This window comes from Chrysemys picta, chromosome 14, assembly GCF_011386835.1.
Source record: "Chrysemys picta bellii isolate R12L10 chromosome 14, ASM1138683v2, whole genome shotgun sequence".
Taxonomy (NCBI): Eukaryota; Metazoa; Chordata; order Testudines; family Emydidae; genus Chrysemys; species Chrysemys picta.
The window spans coordinates 39594862-39613555 of record NC_088804.1 but is presented as its reverse complement, the minus strand read 5'-3'; the positions used below and the strand labels follow the sequence as shown (position 1 = coordinate 39613555).

General features: G+C 46.4%; 1 protein-coding gene and 1 long non-coding RNA gene across 2 annotated transcripts in view; one reads left to right on the top strand and one right to left on the bottom strand.

Moving 5' to 3' along the window:
* Window positions 1-4090: 4090 nt before the first annotated feature.
* Window positions 4091-18694, bottom strand: part of JPH3 (junctophilin 3) — a 115203-nt gene continuing 100599 nt past the window's right edge. Inside the window, exons 4-5 of the mRNA XM_005292243.4 lie at window positions 16260-17179; window positions 4091-6618 (exon numbers count right to left, since the gene is read on the bottom strand). Coding sequence (XP_005292300.2) covers window positions 6538-6618; window positions 16260-17179 — 1001 coding nt within the window. The 3' untranslated portion in view covers window positions 4091-6537. The remainder of the gene's footprint in view (window positions 6619-16259; window positions 17180-18694) is intronic.
* Window positions 9339-18639, top strand: LOC103306119 (uncharacterized). The gene is made up of 5 exons (XR_010592620.1): window positions 9339-9478; window positions 15568-15673; window positions 16197-16986; window positions 17889-17968; window positions 18392-18639. It is a non-coding gene; the product is annotated as an uncharacterized LOC103306119 (long non-coding RNA).

Here is an 18694-nt window from a genome sequence, read left to right as displayed (position 1 = left end):
CTTTGTGTTTCATCCAAATTGGGAGATAAAAGTAAACAGGTAGATGCATCAGTATTGTGTATGCACTGTATAGAAATGTATTGGTGGAGCTTTATACACCCATGCTCTCTGATGTATGGAAGATGTGTAAGTGAGTGAGGCACACAGCATCATCCTCACAATCAGAGGTGTGTGTGTGTGTGTGTGTGTGTGTGTGTGTGTGTGTGTGTGTGTGTGTGTGTGTGTGTGTGTGTGAGAGAGAGAGAGAGAGAGAGAAACAGACAATCTTCATGGCAATGTAAACCATCCAGACCAGAACCTCTCAGAGAGATGGGACCGCAACAGCTTCTGCCACATTGTAGGGGTCAGATTACATGTCATTTGATGCGAAGTCCTGCGGATCATTCCTCCTTGCAGTCATTCCTTCCTTCCTGATCTCTCTCCTTCATCACCTTCCTGCAAGCCCTGCATGCCAAGGAAGGGCCTGATTTTTCATGTGGCACCGTTTGACTTCACGTTGACTATCAGCCCCTGATAATGCCTTGGCAAGTGGCATTCTGGGGTCATGGGTGATGGAGCGAGTGCTCAGTGCATGATCAAACGTGCTCCTCCTGCCACCCAGGCTGCGCTGGTGGAGTGCACTTAGTTCCCCTATAACTTAAGTCATTGACAGCAAGGCTTGCCTCAGCTGTCCCACATGTACCTCCATGATGCTCACTGCTGTCTCTGAATGTCTCAAGCACCCTGTAATGTTTATCTCCTCAGCTTATCTGGATACCTTGCTGACTCACCTGTGCTTCCTTCCTCAGATCTGAATGAGATCTCTTCTTCCACTTGTGCTATTAGCACTTTCTTTTCATTACCGTTTATTTGCTGCACACCACATGCCGCTCTTTGGCCCCTGGCTTGCCCTTATGTCTGCTCTTTTGAGGCCATGCTGTGCATTCCAGTTCTGATGTGTGCCTTCATCGCATGTCACACGGCTGTGGTGCGGGGATTTCACGCATCTGCTTTTGCAATCGGGCTTAGGGATGGTACCTTTCTTGCAGTAAATCAGCATTAGCTGCGGTTCTCAGCATCCATGTCCTTATGCCAAGTAATCTACTCCTTGTGTTTGATTTCAAGTGTCTCCAGACAGCATCCCCTCTACAGCAACACAAGGCAAGAAACTAGAGCTAAAGGATAACGTTGCAGTGTCCGCTTCCTTGGGAGGCCAGACCTTCTGACTTCAGCGCTATGGAGCTCCTTAACTCAATGTCAGCTTGTCATCGGGAAAGTATAGCAGGGTCCTGCATTCCATACTGTACGCACAACAGAAGTCCATTCGATACAGATTGAGGGTAGCACCCAGAAAAGGGTGAGAGTGTGCGTGTGTATATTTGACAAAGGGGGTCCTGTTCAGAGACTTGCAAGCCAGAAGGGACCATTGCGATCATCTGGTCTGACCTCCTCCTCCAGGCTAGAGAACGTCCCCAAAATAATTCCTAGAGCAGGATTTTTAACAAAATGTCTAATCATGATTTAAAAATTGCCAGTGGTGTTAAAATACGTGACAGATACAGGAAGTAACCAATTATCCTCTAACACAGGGGTTCTCAAACTGGGTGTTGTGACCCCTGAGGGGATCATGAGTTTATTACATGGGGGGTCATGAGCTGTCAGCCTCCACCCCAAACCCTGCTTCACCTCTAGCATTTATAATAGTGTTAAATTAAAACACTTTTTTTTATATTTATAAGGGGGGGGGGTTTCAGAGTAGCAGCCGTGTTAGTCTGTATCCGCAAAAAGAAGAACAGGAGTACTTGTGGCACCTTAGAGACTTTGCACTCAGAGGCTTGCTGTGTGAAAGGGGTCACCAGTACAACACACATGGAACCAACCCTCCTTGGGGCTGCCAAAATCCAAACTGCTCCATTACTTCACAGGCTGTGCCACTATCCTGTATGAAAATGGCCCTACGACCCACCAATGCCAGGATAGGCCGGGCCATTTACCTTCTGCTGCACGGCAGGTGCACTATACCTGGTTGTACTAATAGCATTCAGCAGCAGCCAAGCATTTGGGTACCTTTACACCCTCAAGGACAAAAAACCACCACCACCACCTTCCGCCATGCAAAGCGAGCTCTAAGAAGTCATAAAGGGTGGGGGATGGGTAAGGCTCTATTCCTATGAGGCACGAATGCTCCTATGCGTATTCTGTATTTGGACCTTTGGACACCCTCTGATAACCATAGGATTCACTGGCCCACGGTAGTTATCCTAGGTCAGTGTGGTAATTACACAATTATCCATACCCTGGAAAAATGAGCTGATGTCGACACTAAAGTTAAATACCAGAATGGTCACTACCTGTGTTGTTGGAACCTGAAGTGGATTCATATGAAGAGGAATAAAGTATGAAGGAAAAAGCAACTCTCTAAGGAATCGTGAGGTTTGAGACCAGGTTACGAGTGAAGGGAACCACTCTCTCCTCTGATGCACGTTATGGATCTCCGATCCACAGTGCATGTCTCTAATGCGCACCACATAGAATATCAGGGTTGGAAGGGACCTCAGGAGGTCATCTAATCCAACCCCCTGCTCAAAGCAGGACCAATCCCCAGACAGCTTTTTGCCCTAGATCCCTAAATGGCCCCCTCAGGGATTGAACTCACAACTCTGGGTTTAGCAGGCCAATGCTCAAACCATTGAGCTATCCCTGTTGGTCCCACGCACAGCATTGCCTTCAGTGTGGGGCAGGATTTGCCAGAGAGCTATACAGTGTAGGTCAGAGAGGAAAAACAATAGTAATAGACTAAACACTGTTCCTGCAATTCAGCGAGGACCTGATTTTCAGAAGTGCCGATGCATCCGCCACTCCAGCGGCAATAATTGGGAGCTGCAGGAGCTCAGCATCTCTGAAAATCAGGCCCTCAGTTACTTAAACTACACACTTGTATTAAGCCTTTTTTTTTTTCCCCTCCTGCAACTCAGTCTAACCACATCCAATTTCTTCAGCTGTATCAGCATGGTAACTGATTAGCATGTAGAGAAAGGGACCTTGGCAAGAAAACAAATGAAAAGTTTGTTTCAACAGCGTGCAATTGTCAGTGGTTTGAGTGGGTGACTCCATGTAATAGGGCTGTGTGAAATGAGCCATGGGATGTTACTGCACGTTCCAAGGGACCTTGTCAATCCAGGTGGTTCCTTGAGGAAAAAGAACAGCCAGATGAACTAGAGCTAAGCCAATCCGGGGGATTTTTGTATCCTTCTTTCTTACTCTTCCCTGAAAGTCTTGACTTCACAATGATCCACTGGTGGTCCAGGGTGAGATATGAAGGTAGCCTTTCTGGAGTCCAGCAAGGAAACCACGTGCATCTGGGTGGGGGATGTGGGTGGGGAGCTTGGTCCATTCCTGCAGCTTGGGGGCAGGCTCAGGACATGAGGTTGGATTGGTTTTAAATAGCTGCCACTTCCTCCTTAGGAAAATGAGAAGATCCCTAAGACTGAAAAGCAAAGTCAATTGTCTTCAGAATCACACAGCTGCTTGCATGCATCTGTCTAGCTATGCATGTGAGTATACATATAAAACATGGAGAGAGAGTATATATGGATGTGGTGTCTAGATACTATGGTGATGCGTGTCTTAGACATGCCGAAGAGAGAGAGAGCCATGAACACAGTACTTATGTGGTAGAGAGAGTACAATGAGTTGTTTATCTCTTTGGGCTACTTGTCAATACTATTTTTGACTCTGGGTGGATGTGAAAGCACAGAGCTAAGACAAATTGCTCAACTCACCTCGATTAATCAAGGGATCATTATTTTTAATCACATTGTTTGGGAATCAATTAATATTAATCTTCAGATGTCTTTCAGACCCACTGAATCTTACTCTTTGACTGAATTTTTAGTCCCATAGAAACTAGAACATAAGAACAGCTATAGTAGGTCAGACCAATGGTCCATCTAGCTCAGCGTCCTGTCTTCCAACAGTGGCCAATGCCAGGTGCTTCAAAGGGAGAAACCAAGAGATGAAAGACAAACGGACTTAGGTTGAATTTGGGGTAGCCATATATTGATTCCTTGGAGGTCTGAAAGAAAAGCAGTAATAACTAGTCAGTCACCAGTGTGAGAAACCTAGGCATGAAACCACTAGTACTTTTATTTGATAATGATATGCATTTTTGTGCTGTTTTATACATATCTAAATATTGTACTGTGTTTGCATTTAAATATGTCACCTGCTTCTGTAGGTATCTGTGGGTCATGCACTTACTGGAATGTACAAAAAAAGTTCTCTAGAATCTTTACAAAGAGTTGCAAACAGAATTACAAAACACATATCGCAGCATGTATGATTTCCTAGGGCTGCAATTACATTATGTCGTTATTTGGTTCACTTAAGGTCTGCAGCAACCATTCAATATTAAAAAAGATGAGTGGGGGGAAAAAATGAAGATGGACAAAAAAGATGGACTGTTCCCCTGGAAACAAAATGATCAGAAAGGTTACTAGGTTTGCATTATCTGCCATTCCTTCCTTCCATCCCACACCCTCTACCCAGAAAGGAAAACAAACAAACAAAAAAAGGAAAGAAAATGGCAAGACGGAATGAGCGTGGCAGTTTAAGAAAAAGAACTGAATTTAACTGGCACATGCGCTAATCTTGAGTTTATTTCTGGTTAAAAATATAGCAATCCAGTGCAGTGTAATAAAGAAATCTGCTGAAAAGGTAGCAGAGAAACAGCTAAAATGTAAGCAAAGCAAAGCCAAGTCCACAAGTCAGGTTGTGTCCAACACTCTGTATGGAAAACGATGAGACGGATTTGGTCACAGATAAAATCTAGGATTGTATTTGGGCCATATCTGACCCTCATGACTCCCCCACCCGCTTTATCCAATGGCCTTGCAGTAGGTATAATTGTGGGTCAGAGAGGGTTCCGATATATACTGTATCAAAGAGAGGCAGTTAACCGTTTGAAGTGCACAGCTGACGTAGCAGGCAAGGACAGACTGCATGTGGTTTTGGGGATGGAGGTAGGCAGGGAAAACAGTTGCATTGGTTTTGGAATGCAACAGGACGTCAGGAATTTCCAAGCAACTGAGCTAAAACCATGCTTTTGTCAATGCGACCATAAAAGATCAGGACTGGGGTACTGCATCTTTAATGAAGGTGTATTATCGGGGCGGGGGAGGGAGGAATGGGGAAAAAAATCAAGGCAGGCATAGAATCATAGAAGGGTAGGACTGGAAGGCACCTCAGTAGGCCACTTCCATTACAAAGATGTTAAAATGAACAAAATTAAGTGACGTATAGAAAAGAATACATCCTTAAAGGCTGCTGTTGCCAATGACGTTTTTTTACAGGGACATGTCGGAAGCTGGAATATACATCCTGCATACAAAGTGCAAAAATACTACATGCTCAGAGCCCAAGCATGATGTCTGAAGCGGTCCATGGCAAGATGTAACAGGCATACCCAGCCGCGTTCCTCCGCTCCTGCAGCTGTTGCAATGCGCCTCCCCAGATGTCCTTTGCTGGATCAGAATTGAATCTCCCACCAGACAGCTTCCTTGCATTCTCTGTAAGCGCTGGTGTGGTTGTGTAGGTGTGGTTACAGTTCAGGATGGGATAGCTGGTGATTGTGTTAGTATCACCGCTCCTGATGTGTGTGTATGGGGGAGTTGGGCCGTAATAAACCACCAGGCAATATATGGGGTGAGGGAAGGGCAGATTTGTAGCTAGGAGAAATCAGCTTTGAACGGAAAGAGGGTGGCTTTGGGTGGTTTTGCTCTGGCTGAGTGAGGACGGGAGGGTGGCAGCAGGTATGATATTTACACCTTGTAATCCCCCCACCACCATATCAGAACTGAGCAAAATGCTGATTGTTACAGTTTTAAAAAATTCTGAAGCAAAAACAGGCCACTTTCCCTTCATCCTCTATCCTCTGTACTCAGGGGGGGTCTCTTCCCCTCCCCGAGCACCTCCTTTTCTCCTCCTCATTCCTGCTTTTTTTTTCTGGTAGCAGAGAGGGGAAGAAAAATATGAGGGTTTTTTTTTGTGGTGGGGGGGGGGGGTGTTAGAGGGGGATGGGTGAAAGGGGATTCCCCCCCCATTAACTTCACAACACTGAGGTTGAGTGTTTACACCAGAGACTCATTCACCCCCCTTCGTGCCCTGTTCCATCTGCCCACCCTCTTACCTCCATTTTGCATTTTTTGTTGTTTGTTTACTTTGGAGGGGAAAAAATAACTGACTCTTATTTTGCTGGGATCCTGTCTCATCCTTTCTGGTGCTGGGAGGGTCAGAGAGTTGTTAGCATTCTGCCATGCCACACAGCATAGTGTTGTACAAGCGAAGAATTTTGGCTAAAATCCAAAAAACATTACCCAGGAAAAAAAGGCAAACTGTGAGTGAGACTCAATCATTTGTTGTTGTTCTGTGAAAAGACTTGGAAGTTGTCATAGGACAGTTCAAGTTATGATCTTTCCCTTTTTTTGATTTGTTTTTGTTTGGTTTTTTCCCCCCGTTCATACACGTAACTCTTATTTTTGCAAACAAGACAGTCTTGAGTTAGATGAAAAAGTTAATAAACAAAATGGCGACGCCAATGTTCAGTAAGATCACCATGACTACCAGAATGGGAGCCGAGCCCTGGAACAGAGAAAGAGAAGGAAAGAAGTTACAAAGCATGTCGAAATTTGGTGGTTAGCCAACTGTTGGTAGGAAGGGTCAGAATCTGTAATTATACCGTAACCCGGCAGGGCATGGTTTGCTGAGGTGCAGAGCACCTGTAACTTCCACTGAAGCTGTGGGCACCTCTAAGCATGAGACAAAACAGGTTGAGGGAGGAGTAAATAATACTTTGCACTTAGGTAGCACCTTTCATCCAATAATTGCAAAGCACTTTGCAACCGTTAGTGAATTTTGCTTCACTGTCACCTTTTTGAGGCAGGTAAGGATTCTACACGTGAGGAAACAGAGACACACAGCAGGTTTTGTGGCAGAGCCAGGAAATGACCCCAGATGTCCTGACTCCTAGGACTTTGTTTTAACCATAGGAGCTCTACCCCCACCTGGCTTTTGTCCGTGTACAATTCAGTGCAACGGTAGCTTCTGAGACCTCAGAGGAGCTCGTTGTTGTCTTCTTCGTGAAATAAACCAATTCTGTTCAGTTAGGGGCACGCTATGTGCACCCCAAGGGCCAGATGCAGCCCCCGGCAGTCCAATCCTTGTTACTGTGCAGTGAGGACAAAGCTGATGGACTAAAGATAGAGTATGAGACACCTCATTTGGTTCTCAAAGGGGGGCGTTGGAGCAATCCAGTGAATTGGAGCCAAGTTGTGACCATGACGGGAGGTTGACTGAGGAAGCTTATATCTGGTGGATCAGTAAGTGAGGACAGCACCTGAGCTTGGATTCCCTCCTGTCATGTACATGGTGAATCCTGCTTTAAGGGACCAGCTAAAACCAGGTGCCTATCTGAGGTGACGATCTAAAAAAGATGGCGCAGAATTGTACTCACTATGTTTTGGGACACTTTGGGGTGGTCTCTTCAGAGAGTCGGTTGTCTAATAAGTGTGAGCTCCCGTGCAGGGGGCAATACACCCTAGAGATGGGCCAGTGCTTGGACATCAGTCTTCTGTGCTTGGCACGCTAGGCTGCTGCTCCCTCCTTTAATGCTAAGCCTCTGAGTGGGACTGCTGCTCGCCTCTACCAACATGGTTCGGAAGAATCCAAGTACTGGGCAGCCTAGAGTGCAAAAATGAATGGGAGGTGGCGAGCACTGGATGGAATAGCCGGCACCTTTGTCTAAGATGCTGCAGTTGGGTAGCACAGGGAATGGGATACACAGTAGAAAAGCCAGAGGCCCTGAACGACTCCCATTCATAGTCATTTTAATTATATAGATTTGTTTATTTCATGAAATGGAGCAATTAGTTCCCTGCTTCTCCCTCCTCCCCTCCCTTCTTCATTGTAAAAGGCTCATTCCGGTTGTAACAAGGCAGGGGTGGATGCCCTCATGAAGCCAGTCTTTATACCACAGCAGATCTATTTAAAAACCTCCTTGCGAGACAGAGATCATTTCTCCTCCAGAGCTGCTTGATTCATTTCACATTTGGGGAGGTGGGGGCCCAAGGCGGGGAGGACGGGGCTCTGCCTTTGAGAAGCTGAAGCTTGCTGGAAAGGCATATGCTGTTGCGTAGCAACGAGGTCAAAGGAAGCCAACCAAATGGAAGGATTTCTGAGGGAGCCTCCTGGCAGCCAGGTAGCTGCTCTGGACTGGTTTGTGCAAATCTCTTTGCCTGTGCTAAGCCAACCCTTTTGGGTGCCGAATTCCTTCCCTGCTTGCTGCCAAGTTGGAGCGAGGCTAAATACTGTGATGCAGATTGTTATTCACTGTACCAGCTCCATTTCAAAAGATTATTGGGTTTCATGTGCTTTCCCCTAGGATCAATAGGATAATAGGTTGCTGATGGTTATCAATCTGGTTGTTTCTGCTGGCAGGGCAGCGCAGTGATGCAAAAACCCACTGGGTCTCAGCCACCCATCAGCCAGTGCAGGATTCTCTCTCAGTGTATGTTCTCTAGCCTTTGGTCCAGTCTCCACTTAAATGTCCCAAGTGACAGTGTTTCTGCCTCTTTTCCTATTCCTGTGCTCGGTCTAGTAGGTCAAATCAACCACATACAGGAGGCAAACGTACATGCCAGCCAGCCTGAATGCTGCTCAGGCAGATGGCATGTGATACCCTCTGTGTGCTTCTTTCTCATCGCTGAACAGAGTTGTAGAACAGGACCGGATGTGGCTAGTCTAAGCATTTCTTAATTCTCTGGTCACTAGAGCTTTCCCCTCTTAAATGCGAGAAAACGTAACTCTGCAGTCCTTCCTGGGACCAAACTCCCATGGAAATCATGGAGTTCAAAGGAAAGCTGATTGGAATGTTACCCGAGTAAGGGCTGCAGGATTAGGTCCTTAACATGTGCACTGGGATACCTAAGTCATGCCCGCGAGAGGTCTGTGAGCTTGTGGATTTAAAAATCACCTCTGCACGTGCAGTTGTCTTTGGGGATTCCTTGCAAAGGGGGCAGCCGATGTCTGACATCCTTTCAGCCTACAGCTTCTCTTTGCTTTTCACATTTGCCCTTTCTCTACTCCTCCGGACCTAACTCCAAAGAGGACTATCTATGTAGTGATCTCTCAGCTGGGAATGGGCCACCCATTGTAAAGGCATTGGAATGTCTTAGCGGAGGGGCCAGATTTCTGATAATATGCTGGCTAATCTAATCAAAAGCTTTGTGACCTTTCAGGCTTTTGCTTCAGCTCCAATTATAAACTTTTCAATGCTGCTTATGCCTGGGCTTCTGATTCGACAGCTTTGTGCTTTAACCTCCACCAAAGATCTACTCATCCCCGTCCCATCCCCTGCGATCGCAGGAAGCTGACTGTCCTGGGATATGTGCCATCTTTGCCTGATTCCTCTTTGGTGCCCTGGAGGAAGATGAAACACTCTGAGGTGAGTGAGCCCTGGGGGAAATTCAGGCCTGTCCTCAAGCTGGCAACAGGTTAGTAAACTCCCGTGAACGGCAACGTTTTAGAACCAGCAGATGAAGTGACTTCACTTCACTGCACTGTCGACCATGCTGGACCTTTAACAAGGGAAACCTACATTGAGACAAAAGCAAAAATCCCTTTTACCTTGAGGCCTTGTGATTTGAGACGCCACACGCAGCTCTAGCCATTCAGTGGCATTTCATTTAAGTCTTGCCGCACTTTAGCTATGCGGTAACGGATCACTCGATTGAGAGAGAAGCCCAAATACAAACTTGGGACTGATACGCCTGCAGACTTTGGGGGGATGGGACTCCAGAGCCTGAGCTGTTTTGCAGCTAGGACTCGCATGTCATTTGAGGGCATAGTACTTTATCACAGCACCTATAAAGAGCCACTGTGCAGAACGGTAGAGAGAGATGTGCTGGTTCTAGGCAGTGACGCCAGGAACTGCAAGGGGTTGTTTATAATTTCCAGTCCATATCTCTTGTAAAGTCAGGGCACAGTTTCAAAATTTCACTCCACAGCCCAGCATTAATGCACAGATTTCCAGACTCCGCTCTACCATGAAGTAGCAGTGTAACTACATGCAGGGTGAATAGCTGGCTGACCACATCCTCAGAAGGGAATTATTATATTGAGCCTCCTTTCACTCCCTCGCCTTTCCACGCTGGGGATGGTAAATTTCAGCAAGAAGGTGAGGTAGCTGAACGGCTCGGGGGCCTGATTCTCATTTATCCGAAGACCTCTTTGCTTCTCCCTGGCAGTGTAAAAGGGCATGGAAGGAGGGGTAAATTCTATTACTGCCAGAGAGGTGTAAGTGGCCTTAATGACAATCAGGGCCTTGGCTTTTAAACTCATGACTTCCCAGGCACTGCGGCTGTGGATCAAGAGGGGGGCTCGGCGAGAAATAAAATGGCCCCCTGCTATGAAATCACAATTAATCATAAATATTTTGGTAAGCTTTATGTTTTGAATGGAGCTTCCAAGCTGTCTCTAGTATCTGTGTATTAATAATGTCATCACTGCAGTATCGAAGCACCATCATCTCTGTCTCGTTATCCTGTTTGTTTCTAACTGTTGTACAGCAACCCAAGGGTCTGACTGGGAATATGGGGGGGGGGGGGGGGCGGGGAGGTGTACCTCACAAATAAAACCACAGCATTGTTAATTAAAATATTAACAATCCATTGTTATTTGTTATCACAGAGTCCGACCTTTGTTATCTCTGCCATGGAAACTGTAGTGCGGTTACCTAGGAATCCCTCTGGGATCTCTTGAGTGTAATTATCAAGGATGCTGCTCACCAGAAAGCCTCAGCACTGGGAACATGCTGAAAAATCAGCGGCTGGATGTCCTGTTTACACGGGGTCCACTATTCAGCAATCTATAGGAACAAGTCACTGCTAAATAGGTAAAGAGCATTTACCAAGTAAAACATGGGGGTAAATTCTGATTTACGCCCATGCAATGAGGGACTCCAGTAAGTGAGCACACGAGTAACCAAGAAGAGAATCTGGCCCCAAATGTAGTTACGTAAAAGCAGCAGTCGCTTGGCGCCAGTGCACAATAAAATAGGGCATTACTGAAAAGCCATATAATACTGCAGCGAGCGGGGCGTAGTTAGATGGCAAGCGGAGCCATTATGGTTTATGGTCTCAGTAAGAAACGCTGTCTGCCGTTCTATGGGATTTGTACTGATGCCCATCACCTGGGTGTCTGAGCATCTCCCAGACTAATGGCTTGGCATAGCAAGGTCTCTTGTGTATTTCATGGAGTCTCTGCGTCATCTCTCTTGCCTGGTCACAGGAAGGGCTGCCTGGGGTATGGTGAATCGGTGTGCTTCTCCAGAAGTAATGGGGGCCGGGTAAGTAAGTGGTAGAAGCTGATAGGTCAGAATGTAGAGATAACAGAAATTTAATCCTCATCCTGTAGTCCTCACTCATTGAAAAAAATCTCATCAGCCTTTAGGGACTAAGCCCTGGAGCCATGACAACTATTATATATTTGGGGATCCATCCTGCAAGGTGCTGAGTACCCCCGAGTCCCAATGAAGTCAGCACATCACAGGACAAGGGCCTTACATAATATGCATTTATATATATGTGAGAATATGTTTTATTTACATAAAAAAATTAATTTAAAAAAGGTCATCCTGGAGATTTTTACAATAAAACAAGAACAGATTAAGGGGCTACATTTTCAAACCTGCGTTCCTAAATTGTACCTGTGATGTGTGTGTGTGTGTGTGTGTGTGTGTGTGTGTGTGTGTGTGTGTGTGTGTGTGTGTGTGTGTGTGTGTGTGTGCAAACGTAGTGTAATTCCATCCTACTTAGGAGGGTTGTATGTATTAGTGCACCTGCCAGCGTGACCTACGTGCCCTTGTTATGAAGAGCTGTAGAGCTGGGTGTGAGTTGCAGGTTCTAGATCCAAATGCCAATGTTTCCGAAGTCTGGGGGTGATCCAGGATTTTAGTTTGTTGAATTAGCAGGAGAGGGAGCCAGCCACAAAGTTCAGAGTAGCAGCCGTGTTAGTCTGTATCCGCAAAAAGAAGAACAGGAGTACTTGTGGCACCTTAGAGACTAACAAATTTATTAGAGCATAAGCTTTCGTGGACTACAGCCCACTTCTTCGGATGCATCCGAAGAAGTGGGCTGTAGTCCACGAAAGCTTATGCTCTAATAAGTTTGTTAGTCTCTAAGGTGCCACAAGCCACAAAGTTGAGATCCAGATCTTGATCCCAATTATTGCATGGTGGGGGTGGAGGAGTGTTCATAGTTCGGGGGTTGGGTGAGGCCCATCTCTAAATATTCACATCAAAAAGACTAAAACACGTACACGATGACAATGACAATAAAAATGAGGCTAAATCCTTCAGCTACATCAAAGGCCTCCTGATATCAAAAGGGTTTTAAAAGGACAACGTCAAATTGAACATCACACTTCTGTCTGAAAACTATTTACCTAGAGTTGTTACAAGTAATCCCTGAGATGGCTGTACATGAAAGAGATTAGAGGGAAAAATAGTATTTCCTCCCCTCCGCCCCCCCATGTGTTTGCTCTGTGCATTGTCAGCACTTTATGGAGAGGCAGTTTATGGATAGTTTTATGGAGAGTTCTCCATGCCCACTAATGGGAGAACAAGAAGTAATGAGCTTAGTTTGCATCAAGGAAGACTTAGATTCGGTATTAAGAAAAACTTTCTAACTCTAAGGACAGTTAAACAATGAAACAAGTTAAGTGTGGACTCCCCATCAATGGAGGTTTTTAAGAACAAGTTAGGCAGATGCGTCAGGGATGTCTAAATACCCTTAATCCTGCCTCCGCATATGGGGATGGACTAGATGACCTCTTGAGGTCCCTCCCAGCCCTATGTTTCTGTGATTTTTATAATTTTATAGTTTGTTGTCTATAGTCACTGTGATATAGTATCCACTGGCTTTAAAGGGAGGTGATAGGCAAGCATGGTCCAGTCCTGGCTCAGCCCTAAACCGGGGCATTCTGGGGGATGTCATCTAAAGGGACTGATAGGTGGCACAGTCTCAGGAACAGATGACCGGGGTCAAGTGACTGCAGGACTAGATATATGGTCAGTAAGGAGAGTAGTTAGGGAGACATTGGCCCTGTTGTGAGTGTCTCTAGTGAGGGAGACCAGGGAGAGCTCAGAAATGAAGTGTGGTGCTGTGGAAGTAGCCTGGAGAGAGGGCTGTGGAAAAAGGCTGTGATGAGACACGAGGCCTGGGAAGGGGTAAGATCAAAGCCTGAATGTGGAAAGACCCCAGGAACCCCATTGCCCAGCTATGCAAATAAGCCCCATTCACACCAGTGTATAGCAGATAATGGGACTAAGCCAATGGCCTGGAAGACCGTGGAAGTCTTTCCATAGATTTCATAGGGCATTGGATTAGGCCCAGGCAGAGATACAAATGTGGGTGAACTGAACAGCCATTCAGAGTCCAAACAATGTTCTCGTTGACCAGCCCAACCTGCCAAATGACAGCAGCGGGTGGGGGGTGGGAAGAGCCCTTTACCAGGAGCAGCTAGGAGAGATTCACTCTCAGTGGCCTGTCTTCCTAAACATCAAGTGGAAAGAGTCTCTGTTGGCGCAGGGAGTGGGTGTTAGTTCATTACGGAGGCAGCAACCGGTTGCTATTTTTATCACTTGTTTCGTATTCTTTGGGACTCAAGGTGACTAAGTTTTCAAATGCAAATTGTCCATCCCGAGGTGCAATCCCTTTAAAATACTTTGAAAGCCCCTGAAAAAGCCGAGAAAGGAACATTTGTCACCTACGTAGGCTGGGAGGTTCTATTTCTGGGGAGAGCTGCTGGATTCCATCCGCCCCGCTTCCTTCCCCCTTTATGCATTGACTCATATCACCTTCTCCTCTCAGGTATCCTCCCCCTGTCTCAATACCTGGCCAAGCAGCCTTCACTGACACCCCATCACTTCCACTGTGATACCTCAGCAGAGAGGCTCTAATTATAGGGTGACTGGCTCCCTTTCACTTTCCCTGATGACAGTGAAACATGCTTAGGATATCTTAATAGAGAATGTGCCTCTTAAAAAAACGAAACCTGGCTGCCACTGGAATGTCTTCCCCTTTCTGTTTATAATGCCTTGCCGGTAGTTGAAGTTGAACAGTGTCATTTCTGTGGTCTTTAATCAAACAAAACTCCCATAACCTTCACTGAGCATCTGGCTCCATTGAGGACCACACTAGTTGTTCTTGAGTAGTTTGAAATAAGACAAGATTTCAGCAAATAACTGAGAAAACCAAACCGGCATCTGAGGCAGCCTGCTGGAAATAGGAAGGCTTGTCTAAAACTGGCAGTCTAAGTTGTGCTCTGGGGAGGCTGGATGGACTTAAACTTGCTTTGAAAAACTTAAAGCCTGTCTGGGAAATCCAGAGCGGCAATGCTTTGCACAGGTGTGGGGTTCCCACTCATGAACTCGGTGGCTCTGACGGCACAGAGCTAAAAGGTGCTATGTCCTTTTCCTGGTTCTGATACTGCTTCACTTTGTGATCTTGGACAAGGGGCTTAACTGCTCTGTGCCTCAGTTTTCCCATCTGTAAAATGGAGCTAATCACACACACAGCTACCTTTGGGTAAAGTGAGGCTAAACTCCCTAATGTTGGTGAAATGTTTGGAGATCCTTGAAGGTGCAACATGCTATATGTATGTGACATTGTATTGTTGTTATGCTATGGATGGGTGATGCTTTGTGTTCTAGATATACTCACTCAACAAGCTCTTTCTGATGACTCCCTTCCTGCCCATGCCACTGGACTCAAACCCTGTTAATGCAGCAAAACTCTTTCTAGAACAAAGAGTCGCCAGCAACATGGGTTATTTAAATCCCCATATCATCTATCACTCTGTATTTCATTAACTTCAACTCAAACCTTCACCATCTGTTCCACCCTTGGTTATGAATGTGAGAAAACTGAACATGCTGCTTCACAGTTATAGCACTTAGAAATATGATGTGCATGCTAATGGCTTGTCTGTGCATCTTTACATGCAGGCTGTACCTGCTAGTTAGTCAGTAATAACTGTCTTGTATTAATGTTTGTTTAGATCTGAAGCCAGGGTTTGAGCGCCAGTCCCCTGTGTGTGTGATCTACATAGTAACTATGTCTCCAGCACGTAGGTTGTGTTCAACTCCTGCGAACCACAGAAGTTTGTCTAACTCTGGGGGTGTATATGATGTACTGGGTTTGTGTGCATAAGTAACATCACCTGCTAGGGCCTAGCCCACAACAAGGGCTGGATTTCACCTTTAGCTCTTGTGACAGAGCCCTGTGCATTGGTGCTAACAGATCAGTTGTTTAGGCCCAGCTCCTTGCAGATATTAGGGCCAGACAAAGCACCTACACGTTCCTAGTGACTTCCATAGGATTTGTGGGCGTTTAGTGCTATGCAGCGCACTCCCAAGAGTTCAACTAGAATCAGGATCATCCCTTATCCAGAAATTCAGAGAACAGTCCTAATTTTCTTGGGCCTCTTCCATGACTGTCGTATTGCACAATTAAAGGATCACCTTTATTTCAGGCTTTGCAATGCAACAACATTATGGCACAAGAACATTGCATCACACTTGGTGATACACTATGATGCAGCGACATGACATCACTGTACATTGATGCAATGGCGTGAGGTAAGGATTCAAATACAGAGCTGTTGCAACTGGGTTATTTCATACTGTTGGATTTGTCAGGCCTACCGATAAAATATATCAACAAGAGCTGCATGGACCTGCTCCTTTTTTTGCTGGGTGAATTTTCATGTGGGCAGGAACCTGATAATTATTTTGTCGTTTCTGAGGGTGCTGGGTTTTTATTGGGTGGAGGGAGGGTGGTTTGCAATGTTTCATGCATTTGATCAAGTCTGAGTCCTGCTGGGATTTCATTGTGACAAAATTTTACCTTGGAACAAATCACATTTCCCTGTTTATGCCTTCCCCCGCCCAATGTAGAATATTTGCCATTTCCCCAGAGACATTTTGCCAGTAACGCAAGCTGCAAAAATCACCTTTCAATGTACTTGATACCTTGTGACAAATGGGAGGCAGGGGGAATTCAAGGTACTAAAGGTGGTTGGTTGGGGGAGAGGGGGGCAGTTTTTCTCATGGCGTGAATTTTCTTCCACACCTTTCTAACGCTGCAACGGTTCTGAACCAGCTCAGGTTCGCCTTGGCATCTGCTTCCTGAGTCAGGTTCAACGACACAAGTTTGTCTACTTACCGTACTGGATTTGAGCTCATCCCCATTTTCCTCTTCGGATTCTAGTGCAACAGGTAAGGATTTCTGTGGCGGGGAGAAGGTTAAGTCCCACCTTAATAGCCGGGGTTCTGCTTTGTCCCCGAACCTCAGATTTTCCAGTTTTTGCACTGTGGGCTCAGCAGAGGAAGCTGGCCTGAAATTCTCTTTGTTCTGGGACTTAGACCTCAGTCTCTGAACCCCAAAGCCCCGGTCTTCCCCACGGTGGTCCTCAGCCAGGCTCCTGCAGGGGCCTGCTTTACTATAGTGTCTTTTTTGGGTGTGAATCTCTTGCATATAAGAATCCATCCTCATGAGGGGTTTCATTTCCATCTCGTAATTGCTCAGCTTCTCCTCATCCAGCCCAAGCAACTTGGCACTCCCTGAGCTGTGGTTGTGGGACCGGTGGTGGGAAGTCCAAGAAACTGTGGCCGGGGAATCTGTCCACCTCTCTCTTTGCTTGTGGTTGGAGGCCATATGTTTGTGCCCTCCACTCCGGCCTCTGTAATCTTCAGGGATGGAGGCAGACCCCAAATGACTGCTGCGCAGGGTCCCACTTCTAACGCTACGTGTCCCGCCTGCTTTGTCTTCGTTCCAGCTGTTGGGTCTCAAGTAGTCTCCGCCTCGTCCCTCCAGCAACATCTGGATGTCACCACCCCTCTCTTCGTCCACCGAGACCTGTCTGGAGAAATGGGCGCTCTTGGTCCTGCAGGTGGGGCCCAGTGGCGGGGTAGAGGAGGGGCTGGCGGGGAAGCTTTGCAGGGGGCTGTCGTCGGGAGTGAGGTCAGAAGGGGTGGTGCCTTTCCTGTACAGCTCCGGGCTTTCTTGCTGGAGTGGGGTTCCTGTGGAGAGGACCTCAATGTCGTCGCTTGAGTTCTGACGCTTTGGCCTCTGGCACTCGAGCCCTTTTAAATGAGGAGAGAGAGAGAGACAGGGTTACTGCTATTCTGTGAGAGCATCACAGGGCCTTTCAGGGTAAAGAACAGGACTGACAGTATCGACACCAGAGGTCAGGCCCATGACAACAACCTTTTCCCTGCTCCTAGACCGACAGAATAGACTCGGCTGGTTTCAGACCGTGCCTGACACTACTCGCAGCATCCGAAATGCTGCACATTACGACGAGCTGGAGCCCGGCAGGGCAGGGAGTGTGCAGACAGGCCCAACAGGCCCCACCCATGTTCTGCAGTGGCTCATGTCCTACCCTGGTGTGGGGCAAGGGAGTGCTGGCTGGGGCGCCGGGGTGATCTGCTAGGCATGTCAAAATACCTTCTTCGGCCTGGCCAACTCACCGGTGATGGGCAGACTGGCACTCTAACAACACCGATGCTTTATCCTTGTTATCTTCCCTTTGAGGCCCTTAAGGCACCTGACCTACACAAATGAATTAAGCCTTACGGTCCCCTGTGGGGAAGGGAAGTACTACCCCTCTTCCCCGTTTCATAAATGGCACAGACACAGAGATTAAGTGGCTTGGCCAAGGTCATGCTGTGAGTCAGTGGCAGAACTAAGACTAGAACCCAGGTGTCCTGCCTCCCCATCTCCTGCTCTACAAATTTAACTTTGCTGCCTCCATTGTTTACAGACCTATTTGCACTCTGCTTGTTCTCACAGTGGGCTTCTCAGAGAAACCAACACCATCACACAGGACCGCAAGAGGGAAAATGTGACTTTGCCATGCTTGGGCTATGCTGGTGAGTGCATTTTCCAACAGGACCTACTCAAGGGTGTTGGGACAGCAAGATAAATTTCACATGTCAGGCTGATTACTTGGCTATGAAAGCAGCATTTTATTAATCCCTTAACAAACACCTGTGAGTCCAAGGAGGTAGTGAAAACCAACGGTTTTTAATGCTCGTTTAACACACCAAAAGCATATTTGTTCCCAGGTAAAGCCCTGCTAAGTTACATGAAAGATTTGATATATATATTAACTGCCTGACACCCCTCAAATACACCTAATTGCAATTGCTATGGCTAGATGAGAAATGAGTCTCAAAAAGGAAGAACTCAATTTTCTTGCCTTGGTTTAAAAATAAACGCTATGAAATGCCTGCTTTAATCTCTGCCTGATCCTGCTGGATAATTTGCTTTATGTCATCTTGTTCCTCCTCAAGCACACGAGAGAGACTCCGGCTCAAGAAGGCAAGTCGGGAAAGAAGTTATGGTCAGGAAATAGCAGAAGTCTGTTTGCTGTTTCTGAAGCAGTATGGAACCAGACTCAAGCCATCCCCCAGATCCAAGTTGTCTCCCTGAAAGATGTCTCCAAGCAGAGGTCACTTCCAGAGCAGAATCTTTAGCCAGGTTCTTGGGAATATTAACCTGAGCCTGGATAAGTGATGTAGTATGGTAACATTTTATTGTAACCTTGTCCTAATAAAAAGTTTAAAAAAACAAAAAAAGTGCAGTGTGAATTCACC